This window comes from Ipomoea nil, unplaced genomic scaffold, assembly GCF_001879475.1.
Source record: "Ipomoea nil cultivar Tokyo-kokei standard unplaced genomic scaffold, Asagao_1.1 scaffold0418, whole genome shotgun sequence".
Lineage (NCBI taxonomy): Eukaryota > Viridiplantae > Streptophyta > Magnoliopsida > Solanales > Convolvulaceae > Ipomoea > Ipomoea nil.
This window is the reverse complement of record NW_017616846.1, coordinates 1,863,027-1,887,478: the sequence shown is the minus strand read 5'-3', so window position 1 is coordinate 1,887,478 and position 24,452 is coordinate 1,863,027. Positions and strand designations below refer to the sequence as shown.

The following is a 24,452-nucleotide window of genomic DNA, read 5'->3' as shown; positions in this document are numbered from 1 at the left end:
TCTCTCTCCACCCATCTCTCCTCCATGTTGACACTTTTAACCTTAAAATTGGTGAAATATGCACTGATGTAGATGCTCTTATGCAAAAATTGAGAGAATGGCAGCATGGTGGGACCCAGCACAAAAGGAACCAAACGTGTTAGCCAATCGTGGCTGTCATGAGTGCACCCAGCACGGCACGCGCCCGCTGGCACCTGACTATCATTATTATATATATATTTTTATTTTTATTTATTTTAAAATCAATTTTGTTTCATTTTTTTTCCATCTCCCCTCTCACGTCATTTTTCCTAACCACTCTTACATTCTCCCCACATTTTTCCTAACTGATAATGTTGCTCTAACCTCCTTCTATATATATGTGAGAATACGAACACACTCTATATTCTTACTCGCCATTTTTCCATACTCGCCAAAATCAGTGCTGCTAAAGATGTATATAACATTCATCATCTGCTTCCTCCTCAACTTGGCCGCGATCCAGGCGGAGATGGTGGATCTCCGGCCCGGATTTTACTCCGAGACGTGTCCAGAAGCGGAGGAGATTGTCAGGGGCGTGATCAAGAGGAACATGGAAAAAGAGCCCAGAAGCGCCGCCTCAGTGATGCGCTTGCAGTTTCACGACTGCTTTGTTAACGTAAGCCATAGATTCCGGAGTTAATTTCAGTGTTATTAGCTATGATTTTTGGTTATGTGATTCTGTTGCCTTGATATTTAGGGATGCGATGCGTCGTTGTTGTTGGATGATACGCCGGACATGTTGGGAGAGAAGCTTTGTTTGTCGAATATAAATTCGTTGAGGTCATATGAAGTTGTTGATGAAACTAAGGAAGCTGTGCAGATAGCCTATCCTGGTGTTGTTTCCTGTGCTGATATCGTAATCATGGCTGCCAGAGATGCTGTTGTTCTGGTAAATCTTCTCATTTACGCTGTAAAATTTGTTATCTAAAAAAGGGGAAGAAAAAAAAAAGTAAAAAAAGATGTTGGGTTGGATCTTTTTTCTCGAGGAAAAAGGCCATTATGGTGTACAATATCGCGGACCAGGGTACAATACATACAGACGTTATGCCATGGAACCGTGTTCACCATTCACCATTCATGGTGAACACGGTTCCAAAGGTGTTAGTACACCGTTATCTTTTTTTTTTTTTTTTTCTTAATTAATTGCGTGACTTTTTTTCTTTATTTTCACATTTTGCGGTTTCACTTTAATTTGAGGTGAACAAAGATTTCGGACATTCATAAATTATGAATTCATGCCTGCACATTCACTTTGGAACTATGCCTACACATTCACTTTGGAACCATGAGATTATGAATTTTCTGTTATGAGATTATGAATTTTCAGTTATGAGATTATGAATTTTCTGTTATGCGATTATGAATTTTCTGTTATGAGATTATGAATTTTCATTACATTCATAATTTCGGACATTAATAAATTATGAATTCATGCCTGCACATTCACTTTGGAACCATGCCTACATATTCCCATCCGAAATCACGGACATTCATAAATTATGAATCCATGCCTGCACATTCACTTTGGAACCATGCCTACACATTCACTTTGGAACCATGAGATTATGAATTTTCTGTTATAAGATTATGAATTTTCTGTTATGAGATTATGAATTTTCAGTTGTGAGATTATGAATTTTCTGTTATGCGATTATGAATTTTCTGTTATGCGATTATGAATTTTCTGTTATGCGATTATGAATTTTCTGTTATGCGATTATGAATTTTCTGTTATGCGATTATGAATTTTCATAAAATTCATAATCTCATAACAGAAAATTCATAATTTGATCAAACGCGCGCCGTTAACTCCACATCCGCGATTTTTATTTTTTTTTTTGCCTAAAAACGACGTCGTTTTGCCTTGTGTTCACCATTCTCGGTGAACACGATTCCATGGCATAATTTGCGCAATACATATAATTTGACATCATAAAGTACAAATTCATGCGCACAAAATTTATATTCATAATACACATATACATAAACATGATATAATGAACATGAATTTTGTACATTATGAATATGAATTCTGTGTATTATGTTAAGTGTTTATGTGTCTTTATTATATCGTGTTTATGTGTATGTGTATTATGAACATAAATTCTGTACATCATGAACATGAATTTTGTATGTGTATTATGAACATAAATTCTGTACATCATGAACATGAATTTTGTACATTGTAAAGTCAAATTATGTGTATTGGACCAGGTCCACAATATAAATTGCCTATGGTGTACTACGATACAAACTCTATTTTAGTTTCATTTTTCACTAAAGCTGTGTTTGAAATTCCTGAAAATGATTTTGAAAAATTATTTTTTTGGGTTCTTAGTTTGGCAAGGGGAGAAAATAATGATCAACGAAAATTGATTTCCGGTCAAAAAGAAAAAAAAAAGGCTTATTTTTTTCAAAAAATGACTTCTTCTTTATTTAGGAAATCAATTTTCAGAAAATTCAAAAGTATTTTTTTTTTTTTGGACCATTGTCAATTGTATGAGTAGTTAACAAGAAAATAAGGTGAGGGGAATTGGGAAATTGTCATTTTACTTTCTTGATATAAGATCTCTTAATTCCATTGAGTGTCAGATGTAACAATTTTCAAATGGTATCAAATAACTGTCATATTGCAGAGGATAAATTAATGGCTGAGTGCAAATCCTGCCTGCATAGATTCATAGAGGCATCTATATATATGGGAAAAGTTGATACAGGTTATAAAAGAGTTTTATTACAAGGACTCTCAAATTTTACTTCCTAAAATTTTTACTGATGTAGATAATAATCTTATCCCAAAGGTTGAATCCCCAACCCTAAGGGTCCCTCACACTCTGACCCGACAGAGCATGTGGGAGGATGTAAATCGCGGTGACTCAATGTGTTAGTAGACAGGGCCAAATGCCGGTGCACACATGTGGATGTTAATCTACTTTTATTTTATGTGGATCCTAATACAAGTGTCTACTTCAAGATTTTGTGTGTGAAATTAAAAATTGAGAGTACATATAGTATTTTCCTTTATAAAATCCAAGCAAGTAAGATTTGTATTTAAAAGTAAGTTACAATAGTGTGTACATTTTTGGTGTGGATGCAGAGTGGAGGACCTAAGTGGGAAGTTAGGATCCGTCTCAACCCAAATTTATTACATGTACCATGTCATGAGGTATATCTAAAAAGAAAAAATATGATTAATTTTTTCAATATTTCGAAGGATCATTAGAGCATCCACATTGGTGGAGTTATTTTGCAATTTTTGAGAAGTTTTTGTAAGTGTGATTAGGAAAAGAGAATATGAGAGGGAAGAGAGAAAAAAGAAAAAAAAAAAAAACCAAAACTGATTTTAAAAAAGAAAACAAAAAATTAATGGGGCACGCCTGACGTGCCCGGCGTGGCAATTGCTGGGCACGAAACGCGCACAACAACTACTCTTTCCTCATTTATTTCTTTCCATTGGGAAGAGAAATAACTCGGTAGTTGCAGAAGCACCCCACCCTCTATCTCTCTCTTGCGTCTCTCTCTTCCAACTTGGCATTTTTGACCTCAAAAGAAAAGATGTGAAATAACTCTCTATTCTTCTATGTTGCTCTTAGAGCATCCATATCAGCTCCATTTCTTTCACAGTTTTTTAAGTTACACCTAGGAAAGAGAAATAGTGCAAGAAGAAAAGAGAAGAAAAAATAAAAAAGGAAAAAATATATAAATCTGACACCTAAATCAGAAAAGTAAAAAAAAAATAAAAAAAATCACAGTGAAGTAAAGAACGCGCACAGAATGAAGTGAACAAGAGAACAATGCATTTTGCCCACTGTGCGCGTTGGTTGCGCTCCACGCGCAACAATTAAGTTGCTTTCATCGTTTCTCTCAAATAGCGGGGCCCACAAATATGCAACATTTGTTGGAGAAATAAATCATGAATTAACCCCGCCCATGTTATTTTATTGACATTCTCCCAATATTATGTGCTGATATTGTTGCACTTAGTCACATATTCCATTCCCTAATTTCAAGAATCAAATTCACCCTCCGGAGTTATTGAACTTTATTTAGTTAGAACTGTCCTAAATAAATTACGAAATTGACTGAATATGTTTCACTTTTTAGTTTTTATTATGGAATTACAACATTTTTATATACAATACTAGAACATTTTCTATAAATACACATTTTTAAAAAACATATATGCAATATTATGTACCCAAAAAATTTATAATTCAATAATATAATCTAATTATACTTCAAGTTTGAGATCTTAGGTTATTTTTTTTTTCTCAAATCTTTAGAAAATACAGCGTAAAAGATAAGCGACAGATAAGATTTGACCTTATTTGGTAAATGATTGTTAGCTGATAGTTGTTAGATGTTAGATGTTAACTGATTGGATTTAATTAGAGGGTATAACTAATTAATAACATTAACTGATTGTAGAAGGTGTTTGGTAATTAGGTTAGCTGATAGTTGATAGCTGTTTGGTATAATATCTTTTATCAAAAAGTTAATTGAAAAAGTTGTTTGGAGTAACTTTTTTTAATTTTAACATTTTGGAGTTAAAAAAAAATTAATTAACCAAACATCTATATTAATCTTTTAATCAAATCAAAGTGCTAATAGTGGTCAAATAAATAAACTAAGTATTTTACAAACTGTTGCTCGAAGATTTTTTTTCCATCAGTCAATTGTCTACTTTTCCAGCCAAATCCCATAACCTCCTTCTATACATACGAGAATACGAACACACTCTGTATTCTTACTCGCCATTTTTCCATACCCGCCAAAATCAGTGCTGCTAAAGATGTATACAACACTGGTCATCTTCTTCCTCCTCAACCTCTCCGCGATCCAAGCGGAGATCGTGGAGCTCCGGCCCGGATTTTACTCCGAGACGTGTCCAGAGGCGGAGGAGATTGTCAGGGGCGTGATCAAGAGGAACATGGAAAAAGAGCCCAGAAGCGCCGCCTCAGTGATGCGCTTGCAGTTTCACGATTGCTTTGTTAACGTAAGCCATAGATTCCGAGGTTAATTTCAGTGTTATTAGCTCAGATTTTTGGTAATCTGATTCTGTTGCCTTGATATTTAGGGATGCGATGCGTCGTTGTTGTTGGATGATACGCCGGACATGTTGGGAGAGAAGCTTTGTTTGTCGAATATAAATTCGCTGAGGTCATATGAAGTTGTTGATGAAGTTAAGGAAGCTGTGGAGATGGCCTGTCCTGGGGTTGTTTCCTGTGCTGATATCATAATCATGGCTGCCAGAGATGCTGTTGTTCTGGTAAATCTTCTCAATTACGCTGCAAAATTTGTTATCTAAAAAGGGAAAGAAAAAAAAAGAGTAAAAGAAGATGTTGGGTCGGATCTTTTTCTCGAGGAAAAAGGCCATTACTTTGGATCGTGCCTATGAATTTTAGCACCTTTATGGTGTACAATCGTTATCCAATACACATAATTTGACCTTATAAAGTATAAAATTCATGTTTATAATGCATAAAATTTATATTCATAATACATATACACATAAACATGATATAATGAACATTGATTATATACGTTTTGAACATAAATTCTGGGTATTATGTTAAGTGTTTACGTATTTTCATTATATTGTGTTTATGTGTATGTGTATTATGAATATAAATTCTATACATTATGAACATTAATTGTTTACATTATTAAGTCAAATTATATGTATTGGACTAGAGTCCACAATATAAATTGCCTATGGTGTACCGCGATACGAACTCTATTTTAGTTTCATTTTCACTAAAGCTGTGTTTGAAATTTCGGAAAATGATTTCAGAAAATTATTTTTTGATTTTTTTTGTTGTTTGGCAAGAGGAGAAAATGATGATCAACGAAAATTGATTTTCAGTCAAAAGGAAAACGAAACTTTTTTTTTTTTTTTGAGAAGTCATTTTTCAGAAAGTCCAAAGCAACTTTTTTCTGTGTGAACCATGGTCAATTGTATGAGTAGTTAACAAGAAAATAAGGTGAGGAGAATTGGGAAATTGTCATTTTACTTTCTTGATCTAAGATCTCTTAAATTCCATTTGAGTGTCATGTATCAATTTTCAAATGGTATCAATTAACTGTCATATTGCAGAGGATAAATTAATGGTTGAGTGCAAATCCTGCCTGCATAGATTCATAGAGGCATCTATATATGGATGGAAAAAGTTGATATAGTTTATTATTTGGAATAAGGGTCAAATAGGTCATCAAACTGCACATGTCATACAATTAGGTCACTGAACCAAAAAAATCAATAATTGAGTGCTTAAACTTATCAATTCCTAACAATTCTTCCAATTTGAAGGTTTCCAACAAGTCAATAGGTCATCCTCCAAATTAATTATTTTTTTAAAAATAAAATTTAAAAATTAATTATTAAATTTTTTTTTAAAAAAAAAAAACAGATCGGCTGAATTCTGTTTTTTTTTTTAATTATTTAAATAATTAATTTTTAAATTTTATTTTTTAAAAAATAATTAATTTGGGATGATGACCGGTTAACTTGTTGGAAACCTATAAATTAGAAGAATTGTTTGAAATTGGTTAGTTTAGGGACCTAATTGTTGTTTTTTTAGGTTCAGTGACCTAATTGCATTATCGTGTGCAATTCGATGGCCTATTTGACCCTTATTCCTATATTATTTTAGTGCAACTGATAAGTTTTTTTTATTATTATTTTTTTATTATTTATTATTTTTTATTTTTTTGTTTATAATGTGAGTCTCAATATAAGTGTATATCTCAAAGATTTTGCTTATAAGATTAAAAGTATATATAGTATTTTACTTTATAATTTGGTGTGAATGCAGAGTGGAGGACCTAACTGGGAAGTAAAGCTGGGAAGGATAGACAGCTTAACAGCAAGCCAAGAAGATGCAGACAATATCATGCCAAGCCCTAGAGCAGATGCAACCACCCTCATTGATCTGTTTAGCGGATTAAATCTGTCAGTGAAAGATCTAGTAGCACTTTCAGGGTCTCATTCCATTGGTCAGGGAAGGTGTTTTTCCATTGTGTTTCGGTTGTACAACCAATCGGGGACAGGACGGCCTGACCCGGCCATTGAGCCAAACTTCAGGGAAAAGCTGGACAAGCTTTGCCCACTGGGCGGGGATGGAAATGTAACGGGGGACTTAGACGCCACACCTCAAGTATTCGACAACCAGTATTTCAAGGACTTGGTGAATGGGAGAGGATTTCTGAATTCAGATGAATCACTTTTCACCACCCGTGAGACTAGAGGGTATGTGATGCAGTATAGAAGAAATGAGAGTGCATTCTTTGAGGCTTTTGTTGAAGGGATGATAAAAATGGGTGATCTTCAATCTGGGAGGCCGGGAGAGATTAGAAGAAACTGCAGAGTGGTCAATAGCTGGCAACCTGCAAACTTGGTTGCATATTGAAAACAACATTGCCATATATAGGTTAATCAACTCCGATCTTAAACTGAGGTTAATTGGAATATTTTGACTAAGATTCTCCAAATATGTTTGTACTTTGACGTTTATAAATATATAATTGAGAGAAAAGAGCAAAGCATCAACACAAGTGTTCATGAATTGTTCAACTCTCATCCATAAAGACCTAATAGTCATTTGTCGAATAAGGTCACGAGATTTACCTGTATACTCGAGCAGTTACGGGATTTTCACAATAAATAGCCAAATGCCCTCACCAACAAAAATAAATAAATGTACAAGTGTATATATTATTATTATATAAATAAAAATACAATTAAGTGTATATATAAGAGAGGCCTATAATTTTAATTATTTTCTGAGTCATATAAGAGAAGAGAATCATCAGGCTTTGACGATGGAGGTATTCTCATTGAGAGTTGGCTCCGGAGAAGGCTCTTTTCTGCTAATACTGAAATTCCTCCTGAGAATTAGGTCTCCAACTTTGCGAAATATAGCTCCTCTTCTTCTTCTATGAGACGACTTTTCAACATCTGAATCCTGATCGTCTTCTGTAGTTACTCCTCCATCGCTTTGTGCTTTCGGTGCCGCCGCGGCCTTTTGTTCGGCGCCGGCGCCGCCACTTGCTTCCGCATATTCATCGTCTTCGCTTTTGTCGCTGCAGTCTTCCGTCGTGATCTTCGAAGGCCTTCTCTTGTGCTTCTTAGCGTTGAGTTTGTGGTCGTGGGGCGGCAATTGCAGTGAAGATGAAGACGACGACGACGTCATCATTTGTTTGGGCGGCTCCGCTTTCTCGTTGGCGGCGGCTTCGTTGATCCTCAGGCGCTCGTTCTCGCGCGACAGGAATTGCAGCGCGTCCTCCATTTCCGCTAGGTTATCTTTGAGCTGCGAGTTTTCTACTCGCGCGATATCCGCGGCGGCTTTTGCGGCGTTAGCTTCGTTGATGGCCTGTTTCAGTATGTCTCTGGCTTGCTTTGTTTCTTCGCGGGCGGCCATTGTCGCCTCCTCCGCTTCCATGAGAGCTGTGGTGAGTTTCACGGTGTCTTCCTCCGCCTTCTTTATGCAGCTAACGAATCCCATCTCTCTGCCGTTCCAGGCCAGGAGCGATTCCTCGGCTTCTAATGTCAGCCGATCTATGGTGTTGATGTGAAGCTCTGTTTGCTTATTAGCCTCCTCCAAGAGATTCTGGTAATTTTCTTCTGTCATCTTAAGCGTCTCTTTTAAATTCTCAGTTTGCTCTTTTAGATGGTTGAGTTCTAGTTCGGTAATGCTGCTTTTCTTCTTTGCCTCCGCGGCTTCTGTTGCGACTTCCTTCAACGCCGATGCTAAATCGTCCATCGCCTTTCTGGTCCTTTCTTCTGCCTCCATTGCCTGCTTCAATTCATTCTTGAGCGAAACGAAGTTGTCCCCTGCCTCCTCTTCATTCTCTTCGTCCCAGTTCTCTGATTTTGCCTGGAAATAATCTTCCCCAATGTGGTCAAATGATCCATTATTAACACTAGGGTTCTTGGAAGAAGCTTCCAGAAACTCCACCTTCCTGAGAAGCGCTGCCATTTCCAGCTTAGATTCTTCCAGCTCGATCTTGCTCTCCTCGAACTTCTTCGTCTGGGACGCTAACAAATCATAAATCTTGGATTCGGACACCTTCCTGTTCTCGATTTCATCGTCTAGCTCGTGAATTCGCCTCCTGTGATCTGCCACCAAATCCCTGGCGTGCCCCTCCCGCAGCTTCGCGTTACTCAGCTCCTCCCTCAATCTCCCTAACCCTACGTCTCTCTCCGCCAGCTTAGCCTCCAACCCTCTCGCCCTTACCACCTCCGTTCTCAGAGCCTGGATGACCTTGTCTTTCGCCTTCAATTCTTCTTGCACACTCAACAAATTGGTCTTCAATGTCCTGTAATCCTCCTGTTCTTCCATTTTATCCACAGCTTCGTTTCTTTCTCTCATCTCCCTCAGCCCTCACCCCCTCCTCCTGCAAATAATATATATATCAGCTTAGACTTTTAGTAAGATGAATCACATATTTTAATTTGGTATCAGAGTCCGTCCATACAAAAAGTCATGGATTAAAAACAAATTAGGATACCTGGGATAAATGTTTGGTTTTAGAAGATTGGCGTGGGAGAGAAACAAGGGCGTTGGAATCAATCTGAGAGGTCAACGCATCGCCTCTGCAAAACCTGGAAGCAGGAATCGTCCTGGTAAAGATGGAGGAATTATGGGTCCTCTGGCCCAGATCTAGAATCACACGAAATGAATTCCAGAAAAGCCTAAACACTAATCAAGACGTTTAAAAAAAACTATGGAGGATCAAACAAGTTATATGCAATACATACACATAACTTGTTGGCATGAAACGAAAAAGAAAAGAAAGGAACCTAATTAAGAAGGTTGAGAAAAGTGATGTTTTGTAGGTACCTTGATTTTGAACGTAACATTATGGGAAGATGTGCGGTGATTCCTCCTCCTCGTACGACATCCGCTCCGATGTTTGTGTTTGTAAGATCAGGAGTAAATCCACGGTCGTATTGTGTTTAATTTGTTTGAATTTTGTGTGGTTTGGCCGAGAGAGAAATGGAAAGAAAGTTCGTTGGTTGAGAGGTTCTGGTTTGGAAGAAGTCCGAGGTTGGCGCGGCGGGTACTTCTCCATACATAGATTCTCCGTCATAACGGAAATAGTCACTTAGTTGAGATACGTATCTTCATTGGTCATTATTTTTTTTTTTTAGTGATAGATGAAAATTCACAACTCGTGTTCAAGAGTTTGATTTCAACAGGTAAAAGGTTAGTATATAAATCAACATTGCTCAGCTATTGATTCAGATTAAGAATGTCAATAGGACACTCTAGTATGAGTTAAAATTATAATATTGTGATAATTAAGTCAATAATATGATCAACTTAATTGGGTTGTCCTACCCTAATTATTTTCTAATACTATTTTCACAGTTTTTTCAAATTACCCCTTATATTTTTTTCTCAAATTCTCTGGGTTATAAATATTTTACTGATAATAGTCATGAATAAAATTCAAATTACCCCTTATACTGATACAGATAATTTTTTTCCAAATTTGTGATTAATTAAGGGATAATTTGGAAAAAATATCAGAAAAAAAAATTATATCCAAAGAATTTGAGAAAAAAGTATAAGTGATAATTCGGTCAAAAATAAAAAATAAAAAATAAAAATTAATCACTGAATAAGTTGTAAAAAATTTTTTAATGAACTTTATTCACGCCTATTATCAGGAGTAAAATAGGGGCATAATTTGAAATAGAGCAACTCATGAGCTTTCTTTATTATTATTGTTTTTTTTTTTTTTTTTTTTTTTTAAATCCAACTAAACCACAAATCAAATCCCATAAAGCAGCCAACCCAAGGTTAAGGGTTCAAACCTCACTTTAAACAATTTAAAGTTTGGGAAGAACTAAGCAAAATCAGTAATAATTTCTAAGTCTCAATAAATATTCATTAACTGAAACATGGTACCTGCTACTTAAGGATACATTATTGTTACAAGATCAACAAAAAAAAAATACAAATACTTCAGATGCCCTCCTCCTATATTACAGAGGTATGAACAATTTTCTCACTTGTAAAGAAAAGTGAAACTAATACATGTCTACAATCCGCCCAAAAAAAGATCACCCATTACAGAACTGGCAGAATATATCACCATTAAATTAAAATAAATAGATATCACAATCAAAGTAAAATAAACAAATGATTCCGGTATAAAAGCTATCAGGCAAGACTAAAATAATAATTTAAAAAAAAAAAAAAAGGTCCCCAACTTCTGCACATCAACTCAACTGAAGACCCTGTACGTTTTTCAGCTAATCCAACACCAGCAAAAAAACTAGTATTTTCACTTCGAACTCCGTCAATTATGCCATCGCTATACCCATTATGGTACAATCTATCGTAAATTCCCTCTGTAACAACTGAATTAACGAAGATGAAAACAATCTGCAACCTTGAGATGATTAGCGAGTCGCCTGATAGTTGGCTGTATGGATTCAGAGTACGGAGAAAATGAATCGGGAAGCTCAGGGAGGCAAACAGGCAAATAGTGGTCATTTTCTTCGCGAAGGCAAAATAGAGTAAGCACGGCGCGACAGAAAATAAATCTGGTAAAATATTTTTAAAAAATTGTTCAGTTAGATATTTTAAACATAAAACTACTGATGTCACTAATAGTAAATGCTTGTTTTTGGCTAATGCGATTTTTGGTTGTTTATAGTTAAAGACATAAGATGACATCAAAATGTTAGGAAAAATCAGGTTAATTATGACCTGAAAGAAAGATGATGATCTCGACAAACACAATTAAGACAATTACCTTAGAATAAGCCGACGCAGAAGTGGATCAGACAATACTTGAGCCCAAACCAAGTCTAGGCTCGGAGTTGTGCAGAGCATTACCTCCCATTCAGAAAATGCAGTAGAGATTATTTCATCAGCAGAATCATAAACATCCTGGAATAAAGCCCACACATGAATAAGATTAAACTACAATCTCTTTGAAGAGTATCAGTTCTACAATTAACTTACAAGATCTTTTTCAGATAATTTGAGGCCAACCAAATGGCAGAAAGCCTGTAAAGGAGCAGCCAAGAACAAGGTGAACTGATTTCCATCATGGATTACATCAGTGCTTGGGTTCTTAAATGATGGCCTCAAAGGAGATAGAAGTAAAGCACATCTTTCCCCTCGTTCAGCTCCTTGCAGAACCTGAAGAGTGAAGCATCAATATATGCAATCAGTATATCAGCCAATAGAGAACAACAAATATTCTCTTCTTAATTCTATAAGTGCATCCTTTAAATTAAGTAAAGTGGCTCACATGACCAATTAAAAGAATTTAATTAAGAGATGAATATGATTTTGTCACTATCACATCTAAATTGTTGATCCGTACTACACAGAGTGTTGACAAACAGCTAGCTGGTATGCTTTGTAATTGGACTATGTGATACACAAAGTTTTGACAAACCTGCCTTGAATGCATGGCTGTTGTCACTATCAATGATTATGAAAAGAGGCCTTCGCGTAAAAGGAATTAGATCCCCTGGATATAGGTTGTTTGGGACTGAAAATATCCAAAAGGATATCAAATGAGATTACCAAAATTAAGAGCCACAAACAGAAAAAGGGTTCATCCACTGTGGTACCTCCATTTCTGCTAGGACCAAACCACAAATAGTTCTCAAAATAGGGATTTGAATCTCCATTGCAACTGATATGGTTTTCATGCAGAGACCTATTCTGTTCATGAGAAGTATGAGAATGAGCAGTGGGCTTCGAAGATTTTCTTGAACGTATAGAGTTCTCCATCTGTGTTGGACTACTCTGACCAGAACTCCCTAAAAGCAGAGCACAAGTATGAGTTTCCTGGCATGGTCACAACATGCACCGCTGGCTGTGAAAAAAAAAATAGTAAAAGAATGGTAACCTGATGCAGAGACGTATAATAAGATCACACTTTCTGGAGGAAGCTCCTCACATATTGTGGCAATGACCTGCAGCATATGAGTAACCAAGCAAAGATGAATATGACTAGGTATACACCAAAAGGATTTCAGATGTATTTTAGTGCTAAAACAAATGTACATCAGTTATGACTTGAAAATTCCCAGGCATATGTAAAGTAGATTGGCCTTATTTCATATGATGGTATTTACAGAAGCACACAGAAAGCAAGAGAAGACTCAATCTACAATTCAAACTGTCCTGACATGCAAAATCAGTTGTTCTCATTCATTGATCAGAACCACTACTTTCCTAGAAATCAACGAAGAACTTGAGCAAGATTGTACGAATAACAAAATATAAAGGCAAAAACTTCAGTACTCACTGCTATCAATTGTGCAACTGAAGGGCGATAAAGCGTGGCTTTTTTAGGATTTGAAGGAAGATCTGGATCCATCATGTCGGCAGCCAAATTTATATCAATCAGTCCAGATGTCAAGGAATGGTCAGCCAGTGCCCCATTCTCTTGTGGTTCAATGGCTGTCTTCTGATAGAAAGAACCACTGGGTTCCCATTCCAAGCATTGGAGCATTCTAAAAGTATCTAAAGTTAGTTCTGCAAACTTGACCTGAAATGAAACAAAGGCAAGCTTATAAAAACCAATTTAAACCCAGTGATACACCAGAGAAGCAAAAGCATTTATTAGTACCTCATTTTTATGATAGCTAGTTAGCACTGCATCTTGAAACTTCAGGACCTTCTTAGCATGGAAGCGGGCCACATAAGGTCGAGACAATGGATATGAATCAAACATAGCACAATACCGCAAAGGCCTAACAACCAATGAGGTAAAATCCACCTTTGTGAATCGGACAATTTCGTTCACCACCAGTTTCCACTCTTTGAAGTTTGTACCCTGCACTGACACTCTTAATCAGCCAGGCAGACAAAAGTTTCCACACTGAAATAGTATGTTTTTGAAGTCAAATATCATAAGCATTGTGTGCATGCATGAATGCACATGCACTGAAGTTTTATCCAAGTTATTATGACATGGGAAATGGAATTTGAAACTGATACAGGGTAATGAATTCATATCATGATTCTCATCTTTCTGAATCCTATTTGTGCATGTTCTTGACTGCTTGTCAAGACACTGTGGCTATATGGACACATATATTGCAATTTATCAAGTAATTAGAAGTGGCTACAGCAAGAAAAAACATTTACAAACCTCTGTGTATGCATATGTTGCTTCTGCCAAAAAGTAACAATTGAAAAGACAAATGGGGCAGAGCAACATATATGAATGCAATTTCCCCTCACTAGTGCACTTCAAATATAGTTAAAGGGGCAGTCACTACAAGTTGAAAAAGAACATGACAAGCACATGCTTGAAAAATATCTACCCACATTGGAAAGCTTACTTCAGTAAGTCTCTTAAGAGAAATAATGAGTTTGCAAGTACAAAAACAAATATGTGCAAATGATGCTCCATAAAATAACTCAACCAAAAACAAGGATCATCTTGAAAGATATCCGAGTCTGACAATGATAAAAACCACCCCATTCAAATAAAAACACAACTACCTAATCCCTGAAGTATGAAGTTTGATTTCTGATCTTTGGATTTCTAAATTATTCCATAAGCTAGTTGGAGACACCGACTCCTGTACTATATCAAATAAACTGTAACAACTCATCAAATGAAACGTCAAATCATTTTGTGAAAGAATTTTTCTTCTGGATTCTATTCTACTTTAGTGCTAATTGCTATCCTCTAAAATACTATTCCGTATGGAAAAATAATAAATAAATAGTACCGGTATTGCAGTGTACAAGACGGCCTAATTCAGCAGAAAATTAAAAAAAAAAAATAATAATAATAATGAAGGAAGGAAGGTGGAGGTGTACTGCAAAATTACTTAATACGGAGTAACTTCCAAATTCAGCTAATTAGAGCTCAATGTCAACCAAAAAAATAAAAGTGCAAAGAAACAGGATAGAAATACATGGAGGGAGGGTGGGAGGGAGTGAAATTTTGCATACCGGAAAAGCGGCTTTGCTATCGTCGACGAGTGCCTTGAAGCGGTCAACGAGGAGTTTGACCATCTCATAACGGTTCAAAATCAAGGATACCATCAAAAACCTGGCGTAAAAGCGCAACTCCTTGAACCTGGCGGTGCGATTGTTGCCGGAGCCGTCAAAGTACTTGCGGTTGAGAATGGCCTCGTAGAAGATGTAGGACTCGAGGAGGAAGCGAGCCTCGCTAGTGCGCATATACTGGCTGAAGTAGAGCTGACCGATCCGGGACGCGATCTCGCCGATCTCCCAGCGCTGCAGCCCCGAGTCGAGGAGCTTGGACCGGTTCTCCTGCTGGTACTTCCACAGCCGCATGTAGGCCTTGAACACCTTGTGAAAATAGTGGGCGCTGGGCGCGCCACCGCCGTAAGCCGGCAAGTCCCTCACCCTAGCAAACTTCTTCTCCGCAGTCTCCACCAACGCTCTGAAAGTGCTCGGAACGACGTCGTCCGCCGCCATCACACCACCACAACTTCAACTCCTCCTCACAGCGCATCAATCAACAAATCCATCCATCAACAGAAATCAGAACCGATTATATATACAACACACAGTCAATTCTGTATGTATGTATGTATGTGCGTGAGTTGGCAAGGGGAGTGACAGGTCAGCTATGAAATTGAGGAGGTGAGAGAGAGAGAGATGATGAAAATAATCAAAATATGCGGAGCTTTTGTTTCTTTATGCGGAAAAAAAATATTGGTGTTTAGTGCTTTGGAGCTTTTGGAGTTCAGAGCGGATTTACAGTGGCGGCGATGGGTGGAGGAAGGTGGAGGGAGATTTTGTTTGGAACTAAGCCTAAAGGTGTGTGAGAGTGAGAGAGAGAGAGAGAGAGAGGGGGCTCGGCTAGGGTGGGTGGGGTCTGTGGCAGGCGCCAGGCGGGGACGGTGGTGGATAGGATACAATTACAACAATGCCCTTCCGGTGAGAGTGAACTATCGGGTGTAGTGAGGAGTAGGGAAGCCTCCGTGAGGTCGTTTTTATGATTACCACGCGTTGACTTGACTAGTCTTTTCATTTTTCTTTTTCTTCATTTTCATCGTTTCATATGGGAAAGAGGCAATGTTGACTTTAAATGCTACAGTGTAATACAGTTAGTAGTATTTTAAAAAAAATCACAAACAAATAATATATAATTTAAGTTGTTCTTATATCATGAATTATTTAATTATTTTTGTGTATTTTAAAGATTAAAAGTAAAGTTAATATTTTTTCTTTTTCAAAAAGAGAAGAGAAGAAAATAAAATATTTTGACATAAATGGCAATGTTGATTGGTTTATGGCATTTGAGAAAATGGAAAGGAAGTGGCGTTGATCCGGGCACGAAATCAGTCCTAAAAACAAAACATTAAAACTAGAAAGCAGGCGTTGATTGTTTGGTATGTATGTAGGTGGTGCGAAAATGCCAAAATTGACCAACTGGACGGTTTGATGCACCTGTTTTCTCATGTTTTTATGCAAAACTTCTGTGATTAGTTTTCTTTTGTTGACTTACAAATGACCAGGTTCATATTGTGAGCACAACAATTCCTGAACCCGCTCAAATATTATTATAGATTTAGGGATTCCAAAAATCTTTTTTTTTTTTTTTGGATTATGTCTAAAGTGGACAAATTTCTTGTATACACTGACATTTGGTAATGTCTGTTAAGCTATTTAGTTATCGTGATTTACATCATTCCAAATGCTCTGTCGGGTAAGGGTGTAAGGGACCATTGGAGTTCGGGAGAAGAATATATATATATATATATATATATATATATATATATATATATATGAGAAAATAATTAGCAAATTACAGCTGCACCTAATCACATGCATATTTTGGGGTATATCGTAATCGCACGATTATTTTTTTGAAAATAAATAATCGCACGATTATTAATAATCAAAATTGTAATAATTGCTCAATAAGTGGTCCATGAGGAGAAATGGAGAATGTTAGATTGACTAATCATTCCCATCTGTATAAAAAAAAATAAATCATTCCCACCTCAAATTATTTTCACATAATTTTTGTTATGATTTTATGAAAACAACATGCCTTCAAGTTTCATGAAAAATATAAAATAAAATAAAAATTGGTGAGGAAATAGAGGCTATGCCTCAGAAAAAAAATAAAAATTTATTATATCTTCATATAAAAGCGTTATATATGTCAATTCAAATTAAATATTTTCATTATGTTAGAGCTTATAATTCTTTATTAAATTAACTTATTCGTTGTACATGCTCAACAACATGATATATCAACATCCTTGATTGAAATGTGACTCAAAACTGTAACCTTTTGTTTGAAAGGACCACAAGGTTCTTAGCCAAATGTTCAACCCTTAATTCCTTAGTAGTATCAAAACAAAGATTATGACAATCTAATTAATCACACCATATATATTAGTCATTTTATTATTTTTTGCTTAAATAATTGCTTTCCTTTTCATTATTAATATGAAAAAAACAATATGGTAATAATTAATTAAAGCAAATATTATGAGAATGTAATTAATCATGCCCTACATATTAGTATTTTTTTTTCAAAAATTATTAGTTCACATAATAACTTTTGTTTTTAATCTAAAAACATAATAAGTGTCAATACAAGTTATGTCCTTGATTTTTGTCCTTTTTTTATATGCTAATAAATATATACATCTTGCTTTAATTGTTGTACATTTGATTTGTATTGGACAAAATTACCCTTACACCGTTATAACACCGTTAGTATTTAATATGTCCACCAATCTTACCATACACCTACATCTATCATATCTTTTTCCTATTTTTAGTTATCATTTTATTAAAATTATCATATAACAATTAATTTAATTATAAATTATATTTTAATTAAATATTTATATGAATATTAAATTTTAATTATAAATAATATGTATATATATTATGTGTGTATACATATCAATATATCATATATGTGGGTGTTAGCTTAGTATTATTTATAAATTATTATTATAATATATATATATATATATATATATATAGAAGAGCGCTCATATGCGGCGGGGTTTTACGGTGCGGCGGTGCGGTCAAATTCCAGAATACACCAACAGTGTAATAAAAACACACCCCAATGAAATGTAATAAAACATCACAAAATACACCACAGACTCAAAAAAACACACCATATAACTCACCACCCCCAATGGTGTATTTCCGAACAGTGTATGGTGTTTTTACTCACACCTAATGGTGTGTGTTTGGTGATGCAGGGCTCTGTTTACTCTGTTTTGTGTGGTGTATTTCCTAACGTTGATGGTGCATATTTGGTGAACTATTGGTGTTGCCGCACCGTAAGAAATAACCGCACCGTAAGACACTGCCGCACCTGAACCCGCCTCTATATATATATATATATATATATATATATATATATATATATATATATATATATATATATATTGTTTGGATCACTTTAAGGAATTGTGAAACATAATTTTAACTAATTTTTTAAATTTTATTACTTAACAATATTTTAATATTGGGCATAAGTTTTCGCGCATCGCGCGTACAAAATGCTAGTTATAAGAATAAATTACATGATAATAATTAATTTATGATATTCAACATTTTGTATCTTTTCTTGAAAATAATTTATGATATTCTGAAGAATGTTGCAATGGCTATGAAATTATAACGTTTACCTGTTATTAATTATTAATTGAGTTATAATTGGAACAAGTAATCAAAATTAATGAAACCAAATTATTGAGAATAACACAACATCAATGTTTTGTATAAAATAAGAGAGAGAAATTATAATACATTAAAAAAACAAATGTGAATATTCAAACTCATAAAGTTAACTTTATAAATTTATCCTATATATAATAAAGCCATATGGTCTTGTGAAAATTAAATGGTGATAATCAACATTTAATTTTCACAAGACCATAATAATATTGTTATTGTGTAAATTAAATGTTGATTCAACATTTAATTTTCACAAAACCATAATAATATTGTTAATTATAATAATAATAATAATAATAATAATAATAATGATAATAATTTCCACATACAGTTTCTAATATATATATATATATATATATATATATATATATATATATAGGATTCTATTCAGATACAAACAGTGCTTAAAATACAAATAGTGTGGATTCATCTGGGTCGTTGATTTTTTAAGTTGGATGTACAGGATTTTGTTGATTATTTATGGTAGTTTTAAATTAGTTGGTTATTTATGGTAGTTTTTAATTAGAAGTTAGCAATCCGTGTGCCAATTGAGGGAATGCATCTAATCCGTTCATCTTAGCAAATCTAATGGTTATTTTCTGTCTGCACGTTTGTATTTTAAGGTAGTTTTCATGTGAATGCAACCATATATATATATATATATATATATATATATATTTATTTATTTATTTATTTATTTATTATATTTATTTATATTTCAATTTCTACTGGCAAATTATTGTGTGAACGATGGTCCACATAATTGTATGGATCATGAATATCAAATACATTTTTAATATATTAAAAATACATTATTTTTATATTGAAAGTACCTTACATACATATATAAGAATTAATTTCACTTTTGGTCCCACGACTTTTGATGTTCTATCACTTTTGGTGCACAACTTTAAATTTTTTTAATTCTGGTGCCTAACTTTGTTATTTTTATCAGTTTTGGTCCTTTTGGCGAATTTGACAGCGAAATGTTGCTGGATTTTATATTGTTAGGGGTAAAATCATCATCCCAAGGCAACATCTTCAATATCTAAACAAAATCATCCTGTAAAATCATATCTATATGTGTTTGATGATGAGAATAATGTGGAAGACAGGCAGAAACTAGACAGATCTATGGGATTTATAGTTTCGACCATTGGCAAACTCTTTTTTTCCTCTTAATATGGTTTTTCTTTTGTTTAAATATTGAAGATCTTTCCATGGGATGACGATTTTGCCCCTAAAATATAAAATCCAGAAATATTTTACTTTCAATTTGGCTGGAAGGACCAAAACTGATAAAAATAACAAAGTTAGGCACCAAAATTAAAAAAATTTAAAGTTGTGCACCAAAAGTGATAGAACATCAAAAGTCGTGGGACCAAAAGTGAAATTAATTCCATATATAATGTACCCTTAGTATATTTAAAATATACTTTTTCTTGCATGCAACCCCAAAGTTTATAAGTTTGAAATTAATATATGACATAGCTAGGCGACATAATATTTAAGATTGTTGATGTGCATATTGAGGACTACGGAGACAAAGATGCTTTATTCGTGGATTCATCGGATACTATCCAACAACACTCTCCAACTTAATTGACGTGAAGTGGCTTAGTAACATTAAGATTATATTCTCGAATTATTAGTTCTCATCTTTTATTGATTATACACTTAATTCGATAGTATTTGGAAGAAAAAATCAATATTCGAACTAAGATTGTGATTTTGGTCTTTAAAGGTCAATTGTATGTTGCTACATCTAGAGTTAGAAATCTCAAAAAGGTCTAAAATTTTTTGATCCGTGGTGACTCTAAAATTGTAATTCAATTACTATTGTAGTTTACTTAGTTCTTAAAAATTTGTAATATTAAATACTATGTACTAAACTTTTAATATAGTTTAAGATTTGTAGTAATCACCCACCTTAAATATTATTTTAATTGTAAATATAGTTTAAGATTTGTAGTAATTACCCACCTTAAATATTATTTTAATTGTAAATATATTTATGTTCATAATTTTATCATAGGAATTCACACATAATAATTATTAAATAACAAAAATTTTATATATGAATAAACCTCATATAGGTATATTTTTATAACATATTTTCCGTGCATCGCACGGGACGAATACTAGTTATATAAGAAATCACAAATATAGTTAAAAATAATTGTAGAATGTTTTTTTTTCCTTACAAATAATAATAGTTGCAAAGGGGTTGACTATTAAAAATTAAAATTGCGAAATAATGAGGAGTGGGGACCAGAAGTAAAAAAGAAAAAAAAAAAACAAATTCAGTATAAATACAGCACACGAATTAATTGAAAGTACAGAAAACAGATAGCTTTCCTTTTCTCATCTTCATACAATACAGATAAATATATCCCTTAATTCTTTTTTTTTTTTTTTTTTTTTTTTTTTTTTTTTTTTTTAAGCCAACACCAAAGTGTGCACTTATGCACATAAGAAGCTCAACTTTTATTTTCTAAATTTATTATTATTATTATTATTATTATTATTATTATTATTATTATTATTATTATTATTATTATTATTATTATTATGAGTTGATTGTTGCATTGTTTATTAATTAACCTTTTGAAAAGAAAAGAGTGAAAGAATAAAAGGAAAATAACATGTAGAGAGGGTTAAAAGCCTTATAAAAAATGAGATCCGAGGATGAATGACCCCCACAAAACCAGTGGTTACCCAATCTTCTTCACATACACACATCATTTTCATGAATTATTAATAGGGCAATTCAAAGGCAACTCAATTATGTGGAATTCATGATGTTCTATGTCCCACTTTACAAATATATATAGGATTGTTTGCCTTGATTTTTTTTTTTAAATGTAAAATAAAAGTACAATAATGTCTTCAAAAAGTACAATTTTTTTTTTTTTTTAAATAGCACTTTATATAGAAACTCCATAAATTAGGCATAAGTAGAATCAAAATCATAAAAGCTCATTTAATTACAATAATGTTTGAATCAAATGTCTCCTCAATCATATCTTAACATGAATGATCAATTCAATATATAATTTTATAACACAAAATATATCATATATGTCTCCTTGATAAGATTTTAAGTTCAAATATTATAAATGGAGTAACAGATATATTAAAAAAAAATTCAAAATAATATTCGATATAAACTCAAATTCAAAGGAAATTATTGTTGGTAGGGAATATCCCGACCGACATAGCTTCACCACGACCGAGCTGCCTTTGTCCTTTTCTCTTTGTCTTTGCAGGTAACAGGTCGGGCTCCTTGTGAAGAACCCGGTCGGGGTCCGACCGGGAGTTGCCCGAGCGATGATGTCGACCACCGAGCGGTAGCCCTTCGGCGAGGGAGCTGACGAAGGACACGTGGCGGCTCTCTACATCGACAGGCAGGGCACCCGGGAGGATGACACGTGGTGGCTACGTGGAGGACATGCCGAACGGCTGGAATCCTGTCCCCGGCATGACAGCTATAAATACCCACAGTAGCTACAGTGTAGAGGACTTTTGGACGATCGATAGGTTGTTGTTAGAGAATCCCGACCGCAGTCAGTCGGTACTCAGAGCAACCAAGTAGATTGTACTTAGGGCCTTTACCTTGATCAATAAAGACTTTACTTGCTTTAATTGGTCTCGTGTGATTCTATATTGCTTACATATAATTAGCAGTATCATTTTGGCGCCGTCTGTGGGGACAAATATTTGCTAAACCGCCTGCGAGCGGGAGGAGTTAATGTATATACGATCGGTGATTGCTCGATCGCTTGCATGCGTCGACCCGGTCGGTTATTTTCTTTGTCTTCAGTGCATGCAGATCAATTTATCTTCAAGCTACACCGATCGGGCGAATCTATCGACCGGTCAGATGCGCTCCACATCGGCGGACATTCGAGTCACGCCACCGATCGGGGAAGCCAGGAGCTCTCAGCATAATTCCCCGATCCGTTTAACTTCTTTCCACGATTGCACCCGCTCGTGCCTCAAGCGCACAATCGTGTGGGGGCTGGGATGAAGGAAGTATTTGCAGGCCCGTCGCTCGGTTACATTCCGACCGTAGAGGCTTGCTTGTTTTCAAAAATTTGTGGCCCGTCGCTCGGTTACATTCCGACCGTAGAGGCTTGCTTGTTTTCAAAAATTTGTCGTCTAAGGCCTAGAAATCGGGTAAACCCGATCGGGTGGCCAGTTTGACGTCGAAGTTTCGTATGCGGCGACCGGGCCACAAGGCCGTAGGGTCGGGTTTCGAGTGGGTCGAGTAGTGCAAGACCGGGCCACGGGGCCGCGAGGTCAAGCATCAAGGATCGGCATTTGCATGATTAAAAGTAGAAATGCGAAAAGAGAGAACGAACAACACAAGTTAAACGAAAGTGAAATAGTGCCCGGTACAAATTCGGGACCGGGCTCCCGATCAGTGTTCCTTACAAAAGAAAGAAGAAGAAGCCTGGTCTACTTCTTCACTTCCCGAGCTCCAGCAGCTGCCTCCTTCCCGCTCGGAGCGGCCGCAGTCGATCCACTGGGCTCGCCCGCCCGTTCTTTCGGAGTGAAGGGAGAGGGACCGGGGTCAGCTAGGTCTGGGGGCAAGGTCGACAGGACCAGCTGGAGGTCGTCCCCTTCAAGAGCTTGCTCCATCCGAGTACGAGCCCGCTCGAGCATTTTGCGTTGCCCGGCTTTGAAGGCCCATCGTCCGAAGGAGAGGATTAGATCTTCTCCGACCTTGGTTCCCCGGGCCGCCGTGAGAAACGCTGAGCCCGACTCGCTGTCCTTGAAGACAGTCTGTACCAGCTCGCTCGGATTATCGAGCCGGGCCTTCAGTTCTTTCGCCTCCCCGATCACCCGTTGGGCGACTTTCTCTGCAAGGACCCGGTCTTCCTCGCTCTTTTTTAGGCCCTTCTGGGCCTTCTCCAGCTCGGCCTGGATGTCCTTGATCTCCTTCAAGCGACGAGCGGCCATTTTCTTGTGGTGGTCGACTTCTTCGGCCAGCATGGCCCGACCTTGAAGGAGTTGGGCCGCTCGGGAAATCTGCAGTACAAGAAGATGTACGGCGTTAGCCCGGTCGAAGGCACTTGCATAAAAGAGAGAGCTAATGGAAGAGAGCTTACCTCGGCCAGATCGTAGCCAATCTTCTCGGCCACTTGGGTCGGGGTCATCTTCCCCAAATCCTCCCTAGCTGGCCCGGCGTTGCCGATCCGGGCCAGTATGGACGTAGCGTCCTTCTCTTGCCCGACCGAGGGGCTCGGGCTGCGTTGTTCCCGGCGGCGTTTTATGCTGCCCACCTCGGTCGCGCCCCGGTCGACGACCTTTTCCTTACCCCGGGCGACTTCCACCCGAGTGACCAGGACGTCAGACGGCTCGACAATGAAGCCTTCGCCCGTCGTCACGGTCGAGGCGCTCAGTGGTCGGGCCGAGGGGATCTCCTTCTCCCCGGCTGGCTTCGCCTTAGTCTTCTTCTTGCCGCCGAGGGAGATCTTGGTAGGCGGGGGAAGGGGGGCGTCATCATCACCAAACTCTGCCATATCTGCGAAAGCAAAGAAAGCGAAGTTAGAGCAATCGATATATGAAGTTAGGTCGGAAGGAGTAGCTCGAGTTAAACCTTTCTTCCTCCGCCTCGACGGCTTGGCGACCGTCACGCCCATCGGCACGGGTAGATATTTTTCCCGTAGCTCGTACGTAGGGGGCGGGAGCTTGGCCACTTCAAGACTCTCGGCCGTTCGGAAGATTGTATACTCGTGC

At 36.3% G+C, this 24,452-nt stretch overlaps 4 protein-coding genes across 7 annotated transcripts; 2 read left to right on the top strand and 2 right to left on the bottom strand.

The window, feature by feature from the left end:
• The first annotated feature begins 372 nt into the window (after nucleotides 1–372).
• Nucleotides 373–3,319, top strand: LOC109172494 (peroxidase 17-like). Its single transcript, XM_019321649.1, has 4 exons — nucleotides 373–637; nucleotides 719–910; nucleotides 3,119–3,187; nucleotides 3,305–3,319. The coding sequence occupies exons 1-4, from the start codon at nucleotides 434–436 to the stop codon at nucleotides 3,317–3,319; spliced, it is 480 nt and encodes a 159-aa protein (XP_019177194.1). The 5' UTR covers nucleotides 373–433.
• Nucleotides 3,320–4,709: 1,390 nt separating this feature from the next.
• Nucleotides 4,710–7,580, top strand: LOC109172656 (peroxidase 17-like). The gene is made up of 3 exons (XM_019321862.1): nucleotides 4,710–5,017; nucleotides 5,099–5,290; nucleotides 6,837–7,580. The coding sequence occupies exons 1-3, from the start codon at nucleotides 4,814–4,816 to the stop codon at nucleotides 7,428–7,430; spliced, it is 990 nt and encodes a 329-aa protein (XP_019177407.1). The 5' UTR covers nucleotides 4,710–4,813; the 3' UTR covers nucleotides 7,431–7,580.
• A 41-nt stretch (nucleotides 7,581–7,621) lies between these two features.
• LOC109172655 (putative WEB family protein At1g65010, chloroplastic) lies at nucleotides 7,622–9,950 on the bottom strand. 4 transcript variants are annotated; one of them, XM_019321858.1, is made up of 3 exons: nucleotides 9,864–9,950; nucleotides 9,532–9,683; nucleotides 7,622–9,417 (listed from the first exon to the last, which is right to left on the bottom strand). In XM_019321858.1, exon 3 carries the CDS (start codon nucleotides 9,390–9,392, stop codon nucleotides 7,830–7,832), a length of 1,563 nt encoding a protein of 520 aa, XP_019177403.1. In that variant the 5' UTR covers nucleotides 9,393–9,417; nucleotides 9,532–9,683; nucleotides 9,864–9,950; the 3' UTR covers nucleotides 7,622–7,829. The 4 variants fall into 4 exon arrangements, with proteins under 4 accessions (XP_019177403.1, XP_019177404.1, XP_019177405.1 ...); XM_019321859.1 differs by having other exon boundaries at nucleotides 9,532–9,643; XM_019321860.1 differs by lacking the exon at nucleotides 9,532–9,683 and having other exon boundaries at nucleotides 9,864–9,934.
• A 950-nt stretch (nucleotides 9,951–10,900) lies between these two features.
• Nucleotides 10,901–15,849, bottom strand: LOC109172731 (protein SCAI-like). Its single transcript, XM_019321969.1, has 9 exons — nucleotides 14,970–15,849; nucleotides 13,630–13,836; nucleotides 13,306–13,548; nucleotides 12,904–12,970; nucleotides 12,623–12,814; nucleotides 12,449–12,540; nucleotides 12,003–12,182; nucleotides 11,791–11,927; nucleotides 10,901–11,578 (listed from the first exon to the last, which is right to left on the bottom strand). Exons 1-9 carry the CDS (start codon nucleotides 15,459–15,461, stop codon nucleotides 11,398–11,400), a joined length of 1,791 nt encoding a protein of 596 aa, XP_019177514.1. The 5' UTR covers nucleotides 15,462–15,849; the 3' UTR covers nucleotides 10,901–11,397.
• Between the last annotated feature and the right edge of the window lie 8,603 nt (nucleotides 15,850–24,452).